Source organism: Mytilus galloprovincialis, chromosome 6 (assembly GCF_965363235.1).
Source record: "Mytilus galloprovincialis chromosome 6, xbMytGall1.hap1.1, whole genome shotgun sequence".
Classification (NCBI taxonomy): Eukaryota; Metazoa; Mollusca; class Bivalvia; order Mytilida; family Mytilidae; genus Mytilus; species Mytilus galloprovincialis.
In genome coordinates, this window is record NC_134843.1 from 5,491,412 (window position 1) to 5,509,793 (window position 18,382).

At 32.3% G+C, this 18,382-nt stretch overlaps 1 protein-coding gene across 5 annotated transcripts; it reads left to right on the plus strand.

Moving 5' to 3' along the window:
* The first annotated feature begins 368 nt into the window (after positions 1 to 368).
* On the plus strand, positions 369 to 17,976 carry LOC143078788 (uncharacterized). Of its 5 annotated transcripts, XM_076253758.1 has the most exons (10): positions 478 to 496; positions 4,158 to 4,251; positions 5,233 to 5,349; positions 5,955 to 6,015; positions 7,439 to 7,484; positions 10,885 to 10,913; positions 12,240 to 12,308; positions 12,687 to 12,819; positions 15,657 to 15,827; positions 16,838 to 17,976. In XM_076253758.1, the coding sequence occupies exons 3-10, from the start codon at positions 5,240 to 5,242 to the stop codon at positions 17,668 to 17,670; spliced, it is 1,452 nt and encodes a 483-aa protein (XP_076109873.1). In that variant the 5' UTR covers positions 478 to 496; positions 4,158 to 4,251; positions 5,233 to 5,239; the 3' UTR covers positions 17,671 to 17,976. The 5 variants fall into 5 exon arrangements, with proteins under 5 accessions (XP_076109871.1, XP_076109874.1, XP_076109872.1 ...); XM_076253756.1 differs by lacking the exon at positions 4,158 to 4,251 and having other exon boundaries at positions 369 to 496; XM_076253759.1 differs by lacking the exon at positions 4,158 to 4,251 and having other exon boundaries at positions 416 to 486.
* The last annotated feature ends 406 nt before the right edge of the window (positions 17,977 to 18,382 follow it).

Genomic DNA, 18,382 nt, shown 5'->3' on the forward strand with positions numbered 1-18,382 from the left:
ATTGTGACACATTTTTAATGTACATAGAAGTTATTATTATTTTTTTTTCAGGGATTTAACTGTATATATATATATTTTTTTTTTAATGTTATTTTTAAATAGTTATGTTTTCACTGAATAATTAATTATTATAAGGGTTTAACCAACCTTAATTTAGTAAGGTTGGTGTACTCCAACTATTGGAGGAAGTTATAGAGGAAAGAAGAAGCTTAACAGTTGCTGCACAAGAAAAAAGACAAAAAGCTATAAAATGAATCTAACAAACTAAAACAAACCCATAGTTATCATAGTTATTTCTTGGTTTATCTAAAAAATAAAAAATAAAAATTAGAGTACGTTGTGGTACTTGATTGATTGCTTTTTGGTATTCTGTAAAATCAAGTATGAATCTCACCAGGAACCGTTTTTCTGAACCCTGCTTTGTTCAAGTTTGGAAGACTGGTCGAAAGGAAAATTGAGTCGACTTTCTGTTGTAATATATTGAAAGTAACACTTAGTAACATTTGCTTATCATTGTTGATTAATCTTAAGGAAAATGTACAATATCTTCTTTTGGAAGGCGTCCAAGCAAGAAATTATCAACTGACCAAAAAGCTAAAATAAATTAGGTACGGAAACTTTTTTTTTTAATGTAAAGAAACAAAATGTACGGTTTGTTTATGTGTTACATATTTGTTTTTTATTCATTTTTTTACATAAATAAGGCTGTTAGTTTTCTAACTTCTTTTTTTTTGGGCGTTGCTCATTGTTGAAGGCTGTACGGCGACCTGTAGTTGTTAATGTCTGTGTCATTTTGGTCTTTTGTGGATAGTTGACTCATTGGCAATCATACCACATGTTCTTTTTTTAAAGGCCATATGGCATAATCAGCTATAAAAGGCCCCGAAATGACAAATGTAAAACAATTCAAACGAGAAAACTAACGACCTAATTTACATGAATGTACAAAAAATGAACAGAAAACAAATATTTAACACATCAACAAACGACAACCACTGAATTACAGGCTCCTGACTTTGGACAGGCACATGCATACAGAATATGGCGGGGTTAAACATGTTAGCGGGCGCCCAATCCTCCCCTGACCTGTGACAGTACAACATATGATAAAAACGAACTATAAAAATCAGTTGTACCATCATGAGAGACAAGAAAAGTTTTGAAATATGTCATCTGTCTTTGTATAGTCATGATAGTTTTAGAATGTTCCCTTTTCATTAACATTCTATTTAATGAAATATTCTTATTCTTATATAGCATGTATAGTGAATGCTTTTAAATAAAAATAAACAACAACCTTCTAACAATTATTCTACAAGACTAAAATACCTGTTGCACTGAAAAACAATGAAAATAATATAACATTATTTTTATTTGAGAAATTTCAAACAAAATAATTATGTCAGATCACTGTAAATACTTGTATGTATAAAAGTAAAGTAAATTATTGAAATCTGTAAACAAATCTCATTCAGGACTGAAGTTCAAAATGCATTGAATGTGAATAGCATTGGAAGTGAACTGCCACTACTACATGGATTCCTATGTATGTTTTTAGTTGAAAATGTTGAAAATACATATATTGATTGTTGTTAAACCACATTATTCAGTATCCTTACTATCTTGTGTGCAATGGCAAGTGCTTGAACTATCTTTAAATTGCAATAAACTGGCTGTATAATGCAAAAAAAAAAAAACTATCACCGCTGATTTCCAATCAAAACTAAACCAAAAGTTGTCCATGCAAGGGAAATAACTCTGTTTACACAAAAAGGAGGGTTATTTATAAAAAATAATTTTGATATGAACACAGCTATCTAGATTTTTTTATTGGACCTAATTATTTAATTAATATATTAAGCTTAATAAAAAAGTATATTTTATGGCTGTATAACGTTCCCTTGTATTTTTTTGAGACGAATGTAACTTTCAAACCCTTGTTTTTACCTCAAATATTTCATCGTATTCCCGAAAATTATAATATACAGAATCATGAATGTTCATATAATATCTATCAAAAGCAATCAGAACCTTCTGAGACTTAACAAGTTAATAGAAGGCCGTAATCAGAGGTCACCCATAGATTTTATTTTTACACACATCTGGGAACAATTATTGAGGGTAATTTGGAGTTATCTCCCATTGGTTTGCCATACCTAAATAAATATCCAAAAAAATAACATAAGTTTTTGGCATACTGTGTCCACAGACATTTTCCTGCTTATACATCTCATCGCTTTGGGAAGGGGGTCAGCCTGGATCCAGCTAATTGTTTAAACATCAGCCCAACAATGTTAGATCTGTAAATTTGCTAACGATTTTTGGGATACGATTGCTTTCAAGCAATCTGTAGACTTATACCTGTGACTCAGGACAATGCCCTCACTTCAACTGTTTTATTCTATACATTAAGGAACATCTCAGATTCTTATGATTGTCTTGCTTTAAAAGGTAAAAACAAACAAAGGGATTGAACTTAAACAACTTTCCAGTGATCTGGAAGGAATTTTTCACTATGGGCCCAGGGCCCCTCAAAAAATAAATTCAATAGGCCATTTTAAAAAATAATGGGCCATGTTGTCAAACGAGTGGGCCATTTGAATTGACTTCTGTAAAAAAAAAGTATCAGTATATTTTGGTAAAGAGGTGTTGGTACTTACCTTTATGATTTTAAATAAAATCATGGATATTGTTCCTGTGATTTTGTAATTTTAATTTCAATGAATTACAATAATATCATGGATATTGTTCCTGTGATTTTGTAATTTCAATTTCAACGAATATACAATAACTTCTTCCAACCCCAACAATATTTAAGTTAACCTTTATTTAAACTGGTACTGTTGCCTTGTTCATGTTCATGTGTTTTTTTTTTGTACATTAGATTTGGGTCTTCATCGATACCATACTTATTCCAGACGTTCCATATCAGAGGACATTTCAGGCATTTCCTCTGCACTACTTGTATTATTATAACTTCATCACGGTAACAAGAATAACAGTATAGAGTACCATTAACTCATAGAACAAAACAAATCACTGAAGTCACGTTTACAAAATGTCAAAACGAGCCAAAGACCAAAAAATGACAAGGACAATTAAGCGTCTGTTATGGAGACAAAAACTATATTTCTTAAAAGTCTTTGGGGTTCTTCAATCGAAATAATAGCAAGCTAAACTAAATGAAATTATTATTAGAGTTAAATCTCGTCTGTACTAGCCAAATTTCACAAATTTAAAGTTGTTTATAAATTTTTTTTTATCATGAATGATGGTTAATTACGTTTTTCGGGGTTATCAGTTAGAATAGACCGCATGGTTCTATTAATACAATAAGAAAACACCCGAGACGTAAAATCGCATGGTTCTATTATCATAAGGAAACACCCGAGATGTCCCAAAAATATATAGGTGCTCCTATTATTGGAGGAACATTACACAGTTGTGTACACACATATGGCGGCAGGGAACACGATCAGAAATTCGAAAAGAAGTTAGAAATATCGTACGTCACTTAGGCGCTTACATTTGTCACTGTATGCGCCATTTCTTGCCAATATGCGCTATAGGCGCAGGGCGCACGTCCTTCCCTATCACTGCTTTCCTTTAATGTTCTTTTCATAATCTTCATGTTTGATATTTCCCTTTGTATATGCGTGTTTTTAACAACACTGAAAATCAGAATTAAGCAGTACATGTATTTATATTTAGTGTTTTTATAAATTTAGAAACACTTCAGAGGGAAGTCCCCAGCTTTGATAAAAATGCGAGAGTTCTCTGAATTCCGATAAATCTATTTCTGTCATATACGAACTGAAGTGGAGTTTTTCTTATATGTCACCGTTATGAAACTGATATTTGATATTGTACTTCCATAAAGAAATAGAGAACCATCTAGGTCGTTTAATTAGAATTTAATATACGTTCTTGCTCCAGGGTTTGTTTGGGTAATTATGCGCATGCGTATAGTTTCTGGACTTCAAGGGGTATTAGCTATATATAGATTGAATGGTTGCTCTGGATTCCCCACTCAATTGAATAATTTAAAACTCATGGGATCCTTTCTTTGTATGTTTGCTATTGAGGGTTATTGTTGTTTCATAATTTAAATCATATGCATCATTTAAATTAAAATATATGTATTCCACATCTTTAAGGTATGGCTACAACACCCCTTCAGACGAAATGGAGTCTACCATATTATCGTTTCGAGTTGTCTCCTTCCGGAAGTAACTTCTGTCAATTCTGAATGTAAATACACTTGGAGAAAAAATAACTCGTTCTGTCGATAAACATCGTTTTATATTAAAAACGATCGCAATTTAAACCGAGGAATATGTACGGAAAGGAGTAATGACAACTGACCCAAAGAAAATCAAACATTTAAAGAGTTAGGAATGGGGTTCCTCCTAGAATTAACTTAGGAAAATAGGTGATAATTAAGATACGAAGTGAAATACCTTCTCTCACTCTGAGTCTCAATGACTGCTGTGGAAAGTAAACCTGGAATTTATAGGCCTAGTAGAAAAAATAAAACACAATAGGCCTAAGTACATTGTTCATACACTTTTATCCATGATTGGCTATTTTGTAACTATTCATATTACGTAAATTACATTTCACATGTGCAGTTGAATTAGTTTTGAAAATAATATTATCTAGCTACATGTATACATGTGTCAAAAACAATGGCAATCGTATCCCTCAGAGCATTCTGCTCTTTGATTTTCTTTTAGGCGAATTCAGGGAACATTTGGTTGATTATATGATCTTATATATATAGGGAATCATTGAAGCATGACTGGAGAGGGCCCGTCCTTAGGTCAGTCAGCGGTCCCACCTTACGGAAGTTCTGGATCAGACACTGTCTTCCCTCACCAGGAATTCAAACTCTTGCTACTGAGATATCTTGGCACCAAATCGCATTGCACCATGCCTGATGCGCTAGACAACTCCACCTAGGCTCTATAGTACATGTATTTTGAATTATATAATACCTAAATCATTAACATGATTAACAATGTTTAACTATATATATTAAACTGATTGTGTCTCTGCTCAACATTTTCCTAAACACTTTAGATATATATTGTATATCAAAACAGATATTAAATTTCTTGCAATTTTATACAGTTTCATACATATTTTTATTCTGTTATTATTTTAAAGTTGAATATATATATTTCTCTTCATTGATCATTATTATAATAAGTATTTTGCTTTTTTTTTTAGATTAAAGATGGCAGCTAATCGACCAAGACGACATACCAGAGAGATACCTATACTTTTTCATGATAATGACAAGTGGAGCCTGATAGAGAAAAGAAGATACCAAAGAGCTTTGTTGAAGTACATTTACAAATCACTTTATTCCTTAATAATTATTTATAGATCCAAAAAATAGTTTTTAAAATTAAAGAGGCAGTTGATAATACAGAAGCCATGTTTGAGGTGAAAAACTAAAAAGCTATCAAAATTCAGTTACTTTTATAGATATTAATTTTCAACATCTTTTGTGTAAATTTTAAGACTGTTATGAGGGTAGTTAAGAGCAAACCGTTACCTTTTTCAATTTTGGTCACATGTTCACAAATGTAAAAAAAAAATAAAAAATACCATTTATTACTTTAATTTCACTTCAATATTTAAACTGGATTCATTTCATTTGCATTTTTTTCTGAAGATTTTTTTATTTACATATCAATAAGTAGAATTACTACACTTTCAAAGTGGGTAAGAATTTCTATGAAGAGTTGAAGAGATACAAAGAAGTAATTGTTTTTATGAAATTCCTTTCAAATTTTTATTGTTATTGACTGACATGACTGAAAACCAATATTTAATAAATAAAAAGTTAATCAATAATCTTTAAATAGTTGAATTTATTTGAAAAACTTTTTTTTTAAGATGAAATATTAATATTTGTTATAAGTGATATTGATATTGTCTTGTAGGCATAGCCCTCTAGAATTTGGAAAAATATCTAAATGTGTTCAAACCAAAAGTGCCAAGGAGGTAAGTTTTGTAACTCAGTATGACCACATTTGTCTCCCTTTGTTGAGTGTAACTCCATATAATCACATTTGTCTCCCTTTGATGAGTGTAACTCCATATGACCACAATTGTCTCCCTTTGTTGAGTGTAATCCGTATGACCACATTTGTCTCCCTTTGTTGCGTGTAACTCAGTATGACCACATTTGTTTCCCTTTAATTAGTGTAAATCTGTATGACTACATTTGTCTCCCTTTTGTTGAGTGTAACTCCGTATGATCTCATTTGTCTCCCTTTGATGAGTGTAACTCCGTATGATCACATTTGTCTCCCTTTGATGAGTGTAACTCCATATGACCACAATTGTCTCCCTTTGTTGAGTGTAATTCTGTATGACCACATTTGTCTCCCTTTGTTGAGTGTAACTCAGTATGACCACATTTGTTTCCCTTTGGTTAGTGTAAATCTGTATGACTACATTTGTCTCCCTTTTGTTGAGTGTAACTCCATATGATCACATTTGTCTCCCTTTGATGAGTGTAACTCCATATAACTACATTTGTCTCCCTTTGTTGAGTGTAACTCCGTATGACCACATTTGTCTCCCTGTATTGAGTGTAACTCTGTATAACCACATTTGTCTCCCTGTGTTGAGTGTAACTCTGTATGACCACATTTGTTTCCCTGTGTTGAGTGTAACTCCGTATGACCACATTTGTCTCCCTGTGTTGAGTGTAACTCAGTATGACCACATTTGTCTCCCTGTGTTGAGTGTAACTCAGTATGACCACATTTGTCTCCCTTTGTTGAGTGTATATCAGTATAACCACATTTGTTTCCCTTTGATTAGTGTAAATCTGTATGACTACATTTGTCTCCCTTTTGTTGAGTGTAACTTCGTATGACCACATTTGTCTCCCTTTGATAAGTGTAACTCAGTATGATCTCATTTGTCTCCCTTTGATGAGTGTAACTCCGTATGATCACATTTGTCTCCCTTTGATAAGTGTAACTCAGTATGACCACATTTGTCTCCCTTTGTTGAGTGTAACTCTGTATGACCACATTTGTGTGCCTTTGATAAGTGTAACTCAGTATGACTATATATGCATACCTGTTTGCTTCATTTAATTAGTAGACATGACGTTCAAATTTTAAATTTTTCTGCACATTTACAAATGTACAAATTTCTGCACATATAAAAATGTTAAAAAATCATTTTTAAACAAAAACTTGCAATGTTGACATTCGAAACAACAGCTGCTAATAGTAGAATATTTTGTTTAGAAAGTAAAGACAGATTGAGTTGAATTTACATTTAAAATTTTATGTTTATATTCATAAAGACAAACAAACAGATTGATGGCCCATTATCAAATATCTATGGACCACCAATATAGTAAAGGCCTTAGGGGCAAACTATATAGATAACAATGTTTTTGTAGGTAAAGGCGTATTTAGAACTAATGGAGAAGAGAGTAAAGAAAAAAGGTAAGTTTTTGTTGACTGACTATGTGTATATTTTAATTACATCCAGAAATTGACTTTTTGGAAAATTTGAAATGCATGTATTGTATTCCTTGTTCTATATTGATTTTTTGAGATACGATTGCTTTCAAGCAATCTGTAGACTTATACCATTGGCTCAGGGCCATGCCCTCACGTCAACCGTTTTATTCTAAACAAGGAACATCTCAGATTCTTATGATTGTCTTGCTTTAAAAGGTAAAAACAAACGAAGATTGAACTCAAACAACTTTCCTATAATTTTCTTTTCATAATCCATGTTTGATATTTGCCTTGACTTATATGCCTGTTTTTAACAACACGGAAAATCAGAATCAAGCAGTATTTATATTTAGTGTTTTTATAAATTTAGAAACACGTCAGAGGGAATTCCCCAGTTTTGATAAAAATGTGAGAGTTCTCTGAATTCCAATAACTTATTGCTGTCATATAAGAACTGAAGTGGAGTTTTTCTTATATGTCACCGTTATGAAACTGATATTTGATATTGTACTTCCATAAAGAAATAGAGAACCATCTAGGTCGTTTAATTAGAATTTAATATACATTCTTGCTCCAAGGTTTGTTTGGGTAATTATGCGCATGCGTATAGTTTCTGGACTTCAAGGAGTATTAGCTATATATAGATTGAATGGTTGTTCGGATTCTCCACTCAATTGAATAATTTAAAACTCATGGGATCCTTTCTTTGTATGTCTGCTATTGAGGGTTATTGTTGTTGCATAATTTTAAATCATATGCATCATTTAAATTAAAATAAATGTAGTCCACATCATAAAGGTTTAACTGCAACACCCCTTCAGACGAAATGAAGTCTTCCATATTATCTTTTTGAGTTGTCTCCCTTCCGGAAGTAACTTCCATCAACTCTGAATCAAAATACGATACAACAAGTTGAGAAAAATTAACTTGTTCTGTCGATAAAGGTCATATTATATTTAAAACAATCGCAATTTAAACAGAGGAGTGACCACTGACCCAAAGGAAATTAAATATTTAAAGAGTTAGGAAAGGGGTTTCTCCTAGAATTAATGTAGGAAAATAGGCGATAAGATACGAAGTGAAATACCTTCTCTCACTCTGAGTCTCAGTGACTGCTGTGGAAAGTAAACTTGGAATTGATAGTACAAAAATAAAACACAATAAGTACATTGTTATACACTTGTATCCGGGAATGGCTATTTTGTAACTATTCAGATTACGTAAATTACATTTTACATATGCAGTTGAATTAGTTTTGAAAATAATTTTATCCAGCTTCATGTATACATGTGTCAATGAAAACAATGGCAATCGTATCCCTCAGAGCAATCTGCTCTTTGATTTCATTGGGTTTTGGCAGCACAGCTTTTTTCCGTATTTTACAATTGCAGTAGTTTAAGGAATTATTTTAAAAATTTCCTCTCTGATAAACTACGAACATGATATAATTTTGTTGAATGTACTATTTGTTATGTGGTCTGGTTAAAGAATTACTCAGTTATATAAAACTTATGACATTTGATGTTTAAAATGCTGCCAGTAACAAGAAGATGACTTCATGATCAGAAGAAAAAAGATTTTGATAAACCTATTATCAGTAATCATGACTGTAGTCCTTTTGGAAAAGTTCAAAATTGGGATAAAAAAAATTGTTTAGATTTTTATGTTTTCAATTTTCAAAACCTTGAGTAAGGGCTATATTTTGTGATCATGATCATGCATTTTGGGCAAATGGTTATAGTCCCTTTATCTTAAATTTGTATGTGTATGTCAGGTATTTGTTAGTTACTGATTTCAGTGCATACAATTATTTCTAGGGTAAGCTTCATCATGAATGCTTGAGATGCACATTTTAAGAGGGCTAATTCATAAAATATAATCAAATCAAACAAAACCAATTAGGACTTAACATTTCAATCAAATCATTTATGGTCCTAAACCCAAATGTAAGCAGAAATTCTTTTGAAATATCACTGCTAATCCAACATTCCATAAACTGTTGGCCTAAGAAATATACTTCTTAACTAGAGGCTCTCAAGAGCCTGTGTTGCTCACCTGTTACTGTATTTACTGATGTCGTCCATCTTGGTTGGTAGGTGGGGTCATTAGACACTTTTTTAAAATAGATACCCTAGTAATTATTGTGGCCAAGTTTGGTTAAATTTGGCCCATAGTTTTAGAAAAGAAGATTTTTGTACAAGTTACAAAAATGACGAAAAGTTGTTCAATATTGACTATAAAGGACAATAACTCCTTAAAGGGTTCTCTGACAATTTTGGTCATGTTGACTTATTTGTAGATCTTACTTTGCTGAACATTATTGTTGTTTACAGTTGATCTTTATATATAATAATATTTAAGATAATAACCAAAAACTGCAAAATTTCCTTAAAATTATAAATTTTAGGGCAGCAACCCAACAATGGGTTGTAGGATTCATCTGAAAATTTGTGAGGTGATAGATCTTATTCTGATGGACATTTAAATCTTGAAAGATTTGCTCTAAATGTCTTAGTTTCAAAGATTTAAAGCAAAAACTGAATTTTACCACTATGTTCTAATTTTAGCCATGTCGGCCATTTTGTTTGGTAGGTGGGGTCATGAGACACATTTTTAAACTATATACCACAATTGTGATTGTGGCCAAGTAAGTTTAAATTTGGCCCAGTAGTTTCAGAGAAGAAGATTTTTGTACAAGTTACAAAAAATGATGAAAAAGTTGTTAAAATTGACTATAAAGGGCAATAACTCCTTAAGGGGTTGACTGACAATTTTGTTGACTTATTTGTAGGTCTTATTTTGCTGAACATTATTGCTGTTTACAGTTTATCTCTATCTATAATAGTATTCAAGATAATAACCAAAAACTGCAAAATTTCCTTAAAATTATCATTTCAGGGGCAGCAACCCAACAACAGGTTATCCGATTCATCTGAAAATTTCAGGGCAGATAGATTTTGACCTGATCAACAATTTTACACCACGTCAGATTTGCTATAAAAAATGCTTTGGTTTTAAAGATATAAGCCAAAATATACATTTTACCCCTGTGTTCTATTTTTAGCCATGGTGGCCATCTTGGTTTGATGGCCAGGTCATCAGACACATTTTTTAAACTAAATACCCCAAGGATGATTGTGGCCAAGTTTGGTTAGATTTGGACCAGTAGTTTCAGAGGAGAAGATTTTTGTAAAAAATTACGGACGCAGGACCCCGGACGCCAGGTGATGAGAAAAGCTCACTTGACCTTTCAGGTCAGGTGAGCTAAAAATGATTAAGGAATTATTTTTAACAGTTTTATGAAATTGGCACAGTTTTGTTTTTATTATTCAATTATGTTTAATAAAAAGAATGATAAGTTTAATTTTTTGTTTATTTCCAGCGGACGAAAGACCAAAAGAAGCAACAGAGGTATGTAAGAGGTTTACTAGTATAAGTAGGCTCAAGACCAAAAAATCAGGAATTGAATGTAGAAAATATATGTAGGACTCTATAGTGCGATGGGGACGCTAAAGTACGATGGTCATGCTAAAGTGCAATGGTCTATGCTAAAGTGCGTTGCTTTCATAGGCTAAAGTCTGATGGTCTGCGAAAAATATAGACGTTAGAAATGTAGTTGATAATGACGTTAACAGTCGTTTGCACAAACTAAAAATGAACATGCCGGAAGACTTTTACACCTAATGTCCATGACTTACGAGTAATTGATTTAATTTAACCGTTCTTTGTCAGCTGAATCACAATGCTTATTTTTTTCGTGTGCTGGAAGAAGGACTAGTATCCTACAGTTTTACCATTTTACTATATAAATACAAAGCAGTATACGCATACTTATCCTGCTTCTATTTGAAGCAAACGGATAGATTCGAATCATTGTTTATGTGGCAGTTTACTTTGTGATCCCCGTTAAAATGTCGTCGATTTTGATGAAAAGTAACGTTGGTAAAATAGAGATACATGTTTTCATGCGTGAACTATAAATTGTCTGCTAAAACATAAGTTCATACTGTACATTGTAGGAAAATAAAACATGTATTTGTACTCGCTACTAAAAAGGAGAAAGCTCAGCAAACATTGCATTTCTCTCGCATTTAAATTAAAACTTATACAAATAAATGTTGCATATTTCGACAATGAATGAATTTTGTATTTTCAATTTTCAATGAAAAATGTAAAGGAGGTTGTCACATTAGTGTGAACGACATCTTCACCAATTATCCAAATATTCAATACGCTCCGAATTGTTAAAAATTCATTTTACATGAAATATAATATTTGCAAAAACACAAATTACCTTTATAGCAATTATAACTTGGTCAGACTTGTTAATTTAGAAACAATCACTTCAGCCTACCGATAAATTGTAAAGCCTATCACATATATTATAGTTAAAGTCCAATTACATAATCTAGAAACTTATTTCTTTACAATGACAGTGAATCATTTTAATCATGTCAGTACTTTAGATTTGTTTTTTGAGGGAATAATTCTCTCAGGGACTGACAGCACATCAGCAGCAAATAAGAAAGTAAACTTGTGATACTCTCTACAAAACACAGTATCTTGAATAAATTTTAAGCTCATGACCACAAGTTTTGAAAGGACAACTGCATGTCATTTTTTAACCTTAGCAAAACTTAATTTAGGAACAGTCTGATGCCTTTATAGGGAGTTTGAACCCAAGGTTTTTCATTAATTTGTATAATTAAGTACTTTAACCTGTTGCATTTATTTCAGATGTGGGGCACTTTAGCTTCAGACTTAGTATCATGTGAATTAAAAGATTATAGTGAAGCTTTATCACAGGTATGTCTATATCAATAGTCAGACCATATGAAATAAATCTTGGTCAAACACACACAAAAAAAACCTGCTGGCTTCTATTTAGTGATGATAAAAATGATACACTGGGGTAATATCCGAAAATTAAATTTTCCTTCAGTTTTTGTCACATGTTGGGTGGCTGTTTCATGCAATGGTAGGGTCAGCAAATTTTGTGATTATGTCAGTTTTTTCTTAAGTAAAGCACACACATTTCTTATCTGATTACATGTGTTTATTTTAGCCAAACTTTACTAAATGAATGAATTGAAAATGATATAGTAAAATATATTGTTTGCCATATGAAGTTTGATCTTGATTAACTTTTTAAGCCAGATCTGTAAGTAATTCGATTATTTTCAGGTAATGGCCGTAGCAGGGAATTTAGAAAATCCTTTTCCACCAGATTCTCCTGATGCTCCAGATTACAGTTCTATTTATAGATACTTGTCGGCTATTCTTGCTGGGGCGGATTTACCATATTTAGGATATCTTGGTAAATACATATTTAAGTTCTATTTATAGATACTTGTTCGCTATTCTGTCTGGAACAGATCTACCTTATTTAGAATATCTTGGTAAATATATATGAAACAGAAAATAATTAATGAATAGTCATGTCAACAGAAAAATGAATACAAATATTATTGTACAGTCAAATAGGCTAATTTGACATATTTGCTATTTTGGCAGAGGGTATTTTTCATTACAAATGATAATTTTGCATGTAATCATTAATTTGGTGAAAAGGGAAGTGGGAAAGAACCAAAAATTTCATACTAAACCAAACATGATAATTCAGTGCATGGTTACAATTGTTATACAAATAAAAAGACATGGTACAACTCTCCAATGAGACAACTCTTCGCCAGGGATCAAAATGACATAGAAATTAGCAACTATAGGTTACCATATGACCTTCAACAAAAAGCAAACCCCATACTGCATAGTCAGCTATAAAAGTCAGATATGAAAAATGTAAAACAATTCAAATGATAAAAACTAAAAGCCAAATTTATGGACAAAATAATGTATTGTTCATTTTGTAGAATGTAGAATAATCACCAGTGTTCTCCCCAGGCCGTTTTAGCGTCGCGGTACCGTGACGCTATATTTTTTCACCGTGATGCTATAATAATTACCCTGACACTATAATTATTCCCGCGACGCTATAATTATTTTACTTGTCCTCAATTTTGAACTTTCACCTATTATCGATTATGATCATAAAAATTATATCACCTTTAATTGTAATCCCTTTAAGTCGGACACTAAAGGCATTTAAGAGATTAAATAGCTAGGTGTTAATTGCCCTCAGGGTGATAACTGTTTGGATGCGAATATCCCAAGCTGACACTTGAGACACGACTAATACCACGTGTCTGCAATAACCAATTTCGACATGGAAAAATGCAATCACAAAACAATTTGAAATCTACGTTTTGTATTACGAAACTTCAAAGATTGAAACAATTTTTATTTTTTTTTAAAAAGGTCGTTTATTTGTGCAACTCTCCAAAAATTACTTTCTTTCTCTTCCGGTATTTAAATACGAGAGCGAGAATTTTGGTTTAGAGCTAAAATAAGTTTAATACTTCTTTAAAAAGTTATCATAATTGGCTTAAGTTTATGTTTAATCCATTTAATGCATTAAAAGCGTCTTATTCATTCACAATCTCTTGTCAAACAATGTTTATTCTCGGACTCATTTTCGTAAATTTTTCTACGGCCGCCATTGCACATTTTTGTGTAAACTACGGATCGGAACCGGACCAGATATGACAAAAATCCGCATTTTCACGATAATGACAACAGATGGACAGTAGACAGAAAAAATATACCAAGAGAGAATACTATGCTTTAACAGACTATTTGTTAGATGACTTTGTTAAAAATACATATCATTTTAATGTAAAAATAAGAAACAACTGGAACTAATTCATTAAGTGCCATGAAACAATGAATTTCATAAACATGATAAAAAAAAGTTTTTAAATTGATTTTTTTTTGCTACTTTTGCTACTTTATCTTTACTTGATATACTATAAAAAATAGTTAATTTTGTGTACTAGATATTTAGTTTTGTATATATACAGGTTGATCTATAATGAACCATTCATTCATTTGACTTATTGTTGGGTAATTGAAACCACATATTTATTTTTATTTGGCACAAGAGGAAAAAAATAATTCTGTAACTATAAATGAATAAAGAAAACATAAACTGAAACAACTGTTTTTATGCCCCACCTACGATAGTAGAGGGGCATTATGTTTTCTGGTCTGTGCGTCCGTTCGTCCGTTCGTTCGTCCGTTCGTTCGTCCGTTCGTTCGTCCGTCTGTCCCGCTTCAGGTTAAAGTTTTTGGTCGAGGTAGTTTTTGATGAAGTTGAAGTCCAATCGACTTCAAACTTGGTACACATGTTCCCTATGATATGATCTTTCTAATTTTAATGCCAAATTAGAGATTTTACCCCAATTTTACGGTTCACTGATAGAAAATGATAGTGCAAATTTCAGGTTAAAGTTTTTGGCTTCAGGTTAAAGTTTTTGGTCAAGGTAGTTTTTGATGAAGTTGAAGTCCAATCAACTTGAAACTTAGTATACATGTGCCCTATGATATGATCTTTCTAATTTAAATGCCAAATTAGAGTTTTGACCCCAATTTTACGGTTCACTGAACATAGAAAATGATAGTGCAAATTTCAGGTTAAAGTTTTTGGCTTCAGGTTAAAGTTTTTGGTCAAGGTAGTTTTTGATGAAGTTTAAGTCCAATCAACTTGAAACTTAGTATACATGTGCCCTATGATATGATCTTTCTAATTTAAATGCCAAATTAGAGTTTTGACCCCAATTTTACGGTTCACTGAACATAGAAAATGATAGTGCAAATTTCAGGTTAAAGTTTTTGGTCAAGGTAGTTTTTGATAAAGTAGAAGTCCAATCAACTTGAAACTTAGTATACATGTTCCCTTTGATAAGATCATTCTAATTTTAATGCCAAATTAGAGAATTTATTCCAATTTCACAGTCCTTTAAACATAGAAAATGATAGTGTGAGTGGGGCATCCGTGTACTGTGGACACATTCTTGTTGTGGTTATAGTTTAATTGTATTCTCAGTTATGAATTGAACAATATAAACTAAAACATATTAAAGAAATAGAGCATCAACACGACGCAACAAACGAAATTAAAAAAAATACAGTTATTTTTATTTACGCAAAATGTGATGCTATCCAAAATTTCTGGGGAGAACACTGATCACTAAATCAGGAATAGTTCATGGTTATTCACCACAAAGTAAATAAAATCAAATGTTTTTTATGTTGTAGAATGTAGCATTGTCCAGGATCTACTTCATGGTTTGGTGGACACAATCAGAACATCTGATACCAGTAAACAACAAGAGATAATGATTAACAAATATCATCTATTGACCAGTAAAATAGATATCAACAATACCATGGCTAATGTCAAGAGGTGTCGTAAAGCTGTTAATAATGGTATGGGTTATTCCATTAAATTATAAGAGGGAGGTTAGGATATCAACAACACCATGCTTACTGTCAAGAGGTGTCCAAAATCTGTTAATAACGGTATGAAATGAATGTGGGATGGTATGGAGGGAATTATTATTTTAGACTAATCATCTAATTCATAATTTGGGTTGCAATTTCTTCTGGTATAGTTGACCTTAAACTGATTTGGCTTTTATTGCTTAGTCTGTTTTTGGTCATAAGCTCTTAATTGGTTTTCAAAATAATCATCTTTGAGAGTTCATGATGAAGGTCAAACAAGAAAAGAGCTTAGCACACATCAAATTTATAAAGTGTTGGGTTTTTTTTATGCCTCACCTAGGGGCATTATGTTTTTCGGTCGTTTGTGTGTTTGTTTGTCACACTTTTGGTTAAAAATATTGGTCAAGGTAGTTTTTGATGAAGTTGAAGTCCATTCAACTTGAAACATAGTACACATGTTCCCTATGATATGATCTTTCTAATTTAATGCCAAATTAAAAGTTTAGACCCGAATTTCAGGGTCCAGTGAACATAGAAAATTATAGGGCAAGTTTGGGGGGTGGGGGGGGGGGGGGGGGGGGGGGGGGTGGGGGGGGGGGGGCATTCTTGTACTCCTTCTTGTTTCATATTCTCCAAAATCCACTTTAAGGGCATTTTTAGTGTTAGTCAGACCTGAAGTTACAATGAAAATATTCCTAGAATATCACAATTGCTCTTTCCTACAAGTATTTAAATAATTCTCCCCTTTATATTAAAAAAATCTTAGTAGAGTCTTTTACCTGAATTACATTTAAATGTAATTGGTTGGTTTGACTGTATGCATATGTTTGTACAGAACAGTTGCTGATTGTGTTCTTTATATGCTTGTTTTGAGCAATGCTAATTAAGATAAGTATTTTCTCAGACTAGGTGAACTTTTGTGGAAGAAAATATGTGACATTGTATTTTTGTTAATACATTTTTATCTACGATAATTATTTTGTTTATAATTTCAGATTTTTCTGACTTTGAAAAAGCTGAGAATGCTCCATACAGGTCCAAATCACCCATTCTTATAGATGAAAGCCTACCAGCTCCACGTAAGCCCAAATCACCCAAACTTATAGATGAGAGCCTACCAGTGAATAAAAAACAGAAAGAGGAGAGCACACCAGTCAATAAAAGAAAAAGAGGTAGACCAACAAAAAGGACATCTACTTCTTCTGAAACCGTACCTGCAGATAAGGGACCAGATGAATTATCTACAAGACAGAATACAGAATCAAATAAGACAGACAAAATCTCTGAAACTACAGCAAAAAAAATAGTGAGGAAAGATTCTAGTCATCTGCCTGGTCCTTCAGGAGATTGTTCAGATACAGAAACTCAAACAAATACTGCAAAAAGTGGTCAGTCACCAAAGACCACAACTGTTCACCCTGAGGGTGATAGTTCTAAATCTACACCACCTAGTACCAGTCAGAACCAGCCTGGACCGTCAGGTGACACAACATTTAGTTCTTCAGCTGCCAATGAAAATGGTCAAGATGAAGTAGATGGAAGTCAAACTGAAGATATTCCCAAAAAACCTTCATTGTTTACATTGAACCCATATTGTATTCCTATAGACTTGATTAGATTTAATCCTTTAGTTTCAGCAACAGTTGTCTTTAACCCGGTAAAAAAGAATACAACACCGATTCCAGCGATTGTACCAAAAACAAACAGAAATGTAAGACAACAGAAAGATGGAGAGGTGGATGTGATTTGTATGAATCAGAGAAAAGATATTATTGGTAAAGAAAGATTCATTTCTATAACTCGTACTAGTATGAATGATGACAATTGAAAATATCTATTGAAAATCATTTCAGAATTATTTGTTAATTTCAATAAATTTATATTTGAGTCAAATCTTGGAATAACAAAACAGGGACTGTTAGAGCAAAGCAATTATCATCTTCTTGTGACTGAATCAGTCATTGAATGTATCAGTAGTTACAATTACTGTAAATTCAGTAATCTTTGTGTGCTATTATTATTGCGATTTTGTCATTTTAGTGTAAAATGCAATTTTAATTTTTGCAATATTGAGAAAAATCCTGTTTAATTGATATACCAAACAGTTTTAGCAACAATAAAAACATTGCAATAATTTCTGAATTTACAATTAGCCTTTGTCTCCTAATTTCATATGCATTAATGTAGCAGTGCATTGATTCTTCCTTAATGTGTGAATATCAAAATCTTGCAGCATTCATTGTTTCTTCATTGGAAGACTCCAGTTCATTGACAAAATGAAACTGATTGTCATTACAGAGCCTCTTTGTATTAATTACCACAACATTTAAAAGTAAACTTATGTTTGAGGTAAAAAAAAATATTGATTGGCAATTGCCAACAGCTAAAAACCTCAGTTTTCATAACATACACTCTATTGGTTGTAAGGGCCTGTAAATCTTTTTTTTGACATCTTGTCCATCTTTTTAGCTCACCTGGCCTAAAAGGCCAAGTGAGCTTTTCTCATCACTTGGCGTCCGGCGTCGTCGTCCGGCGTTTTT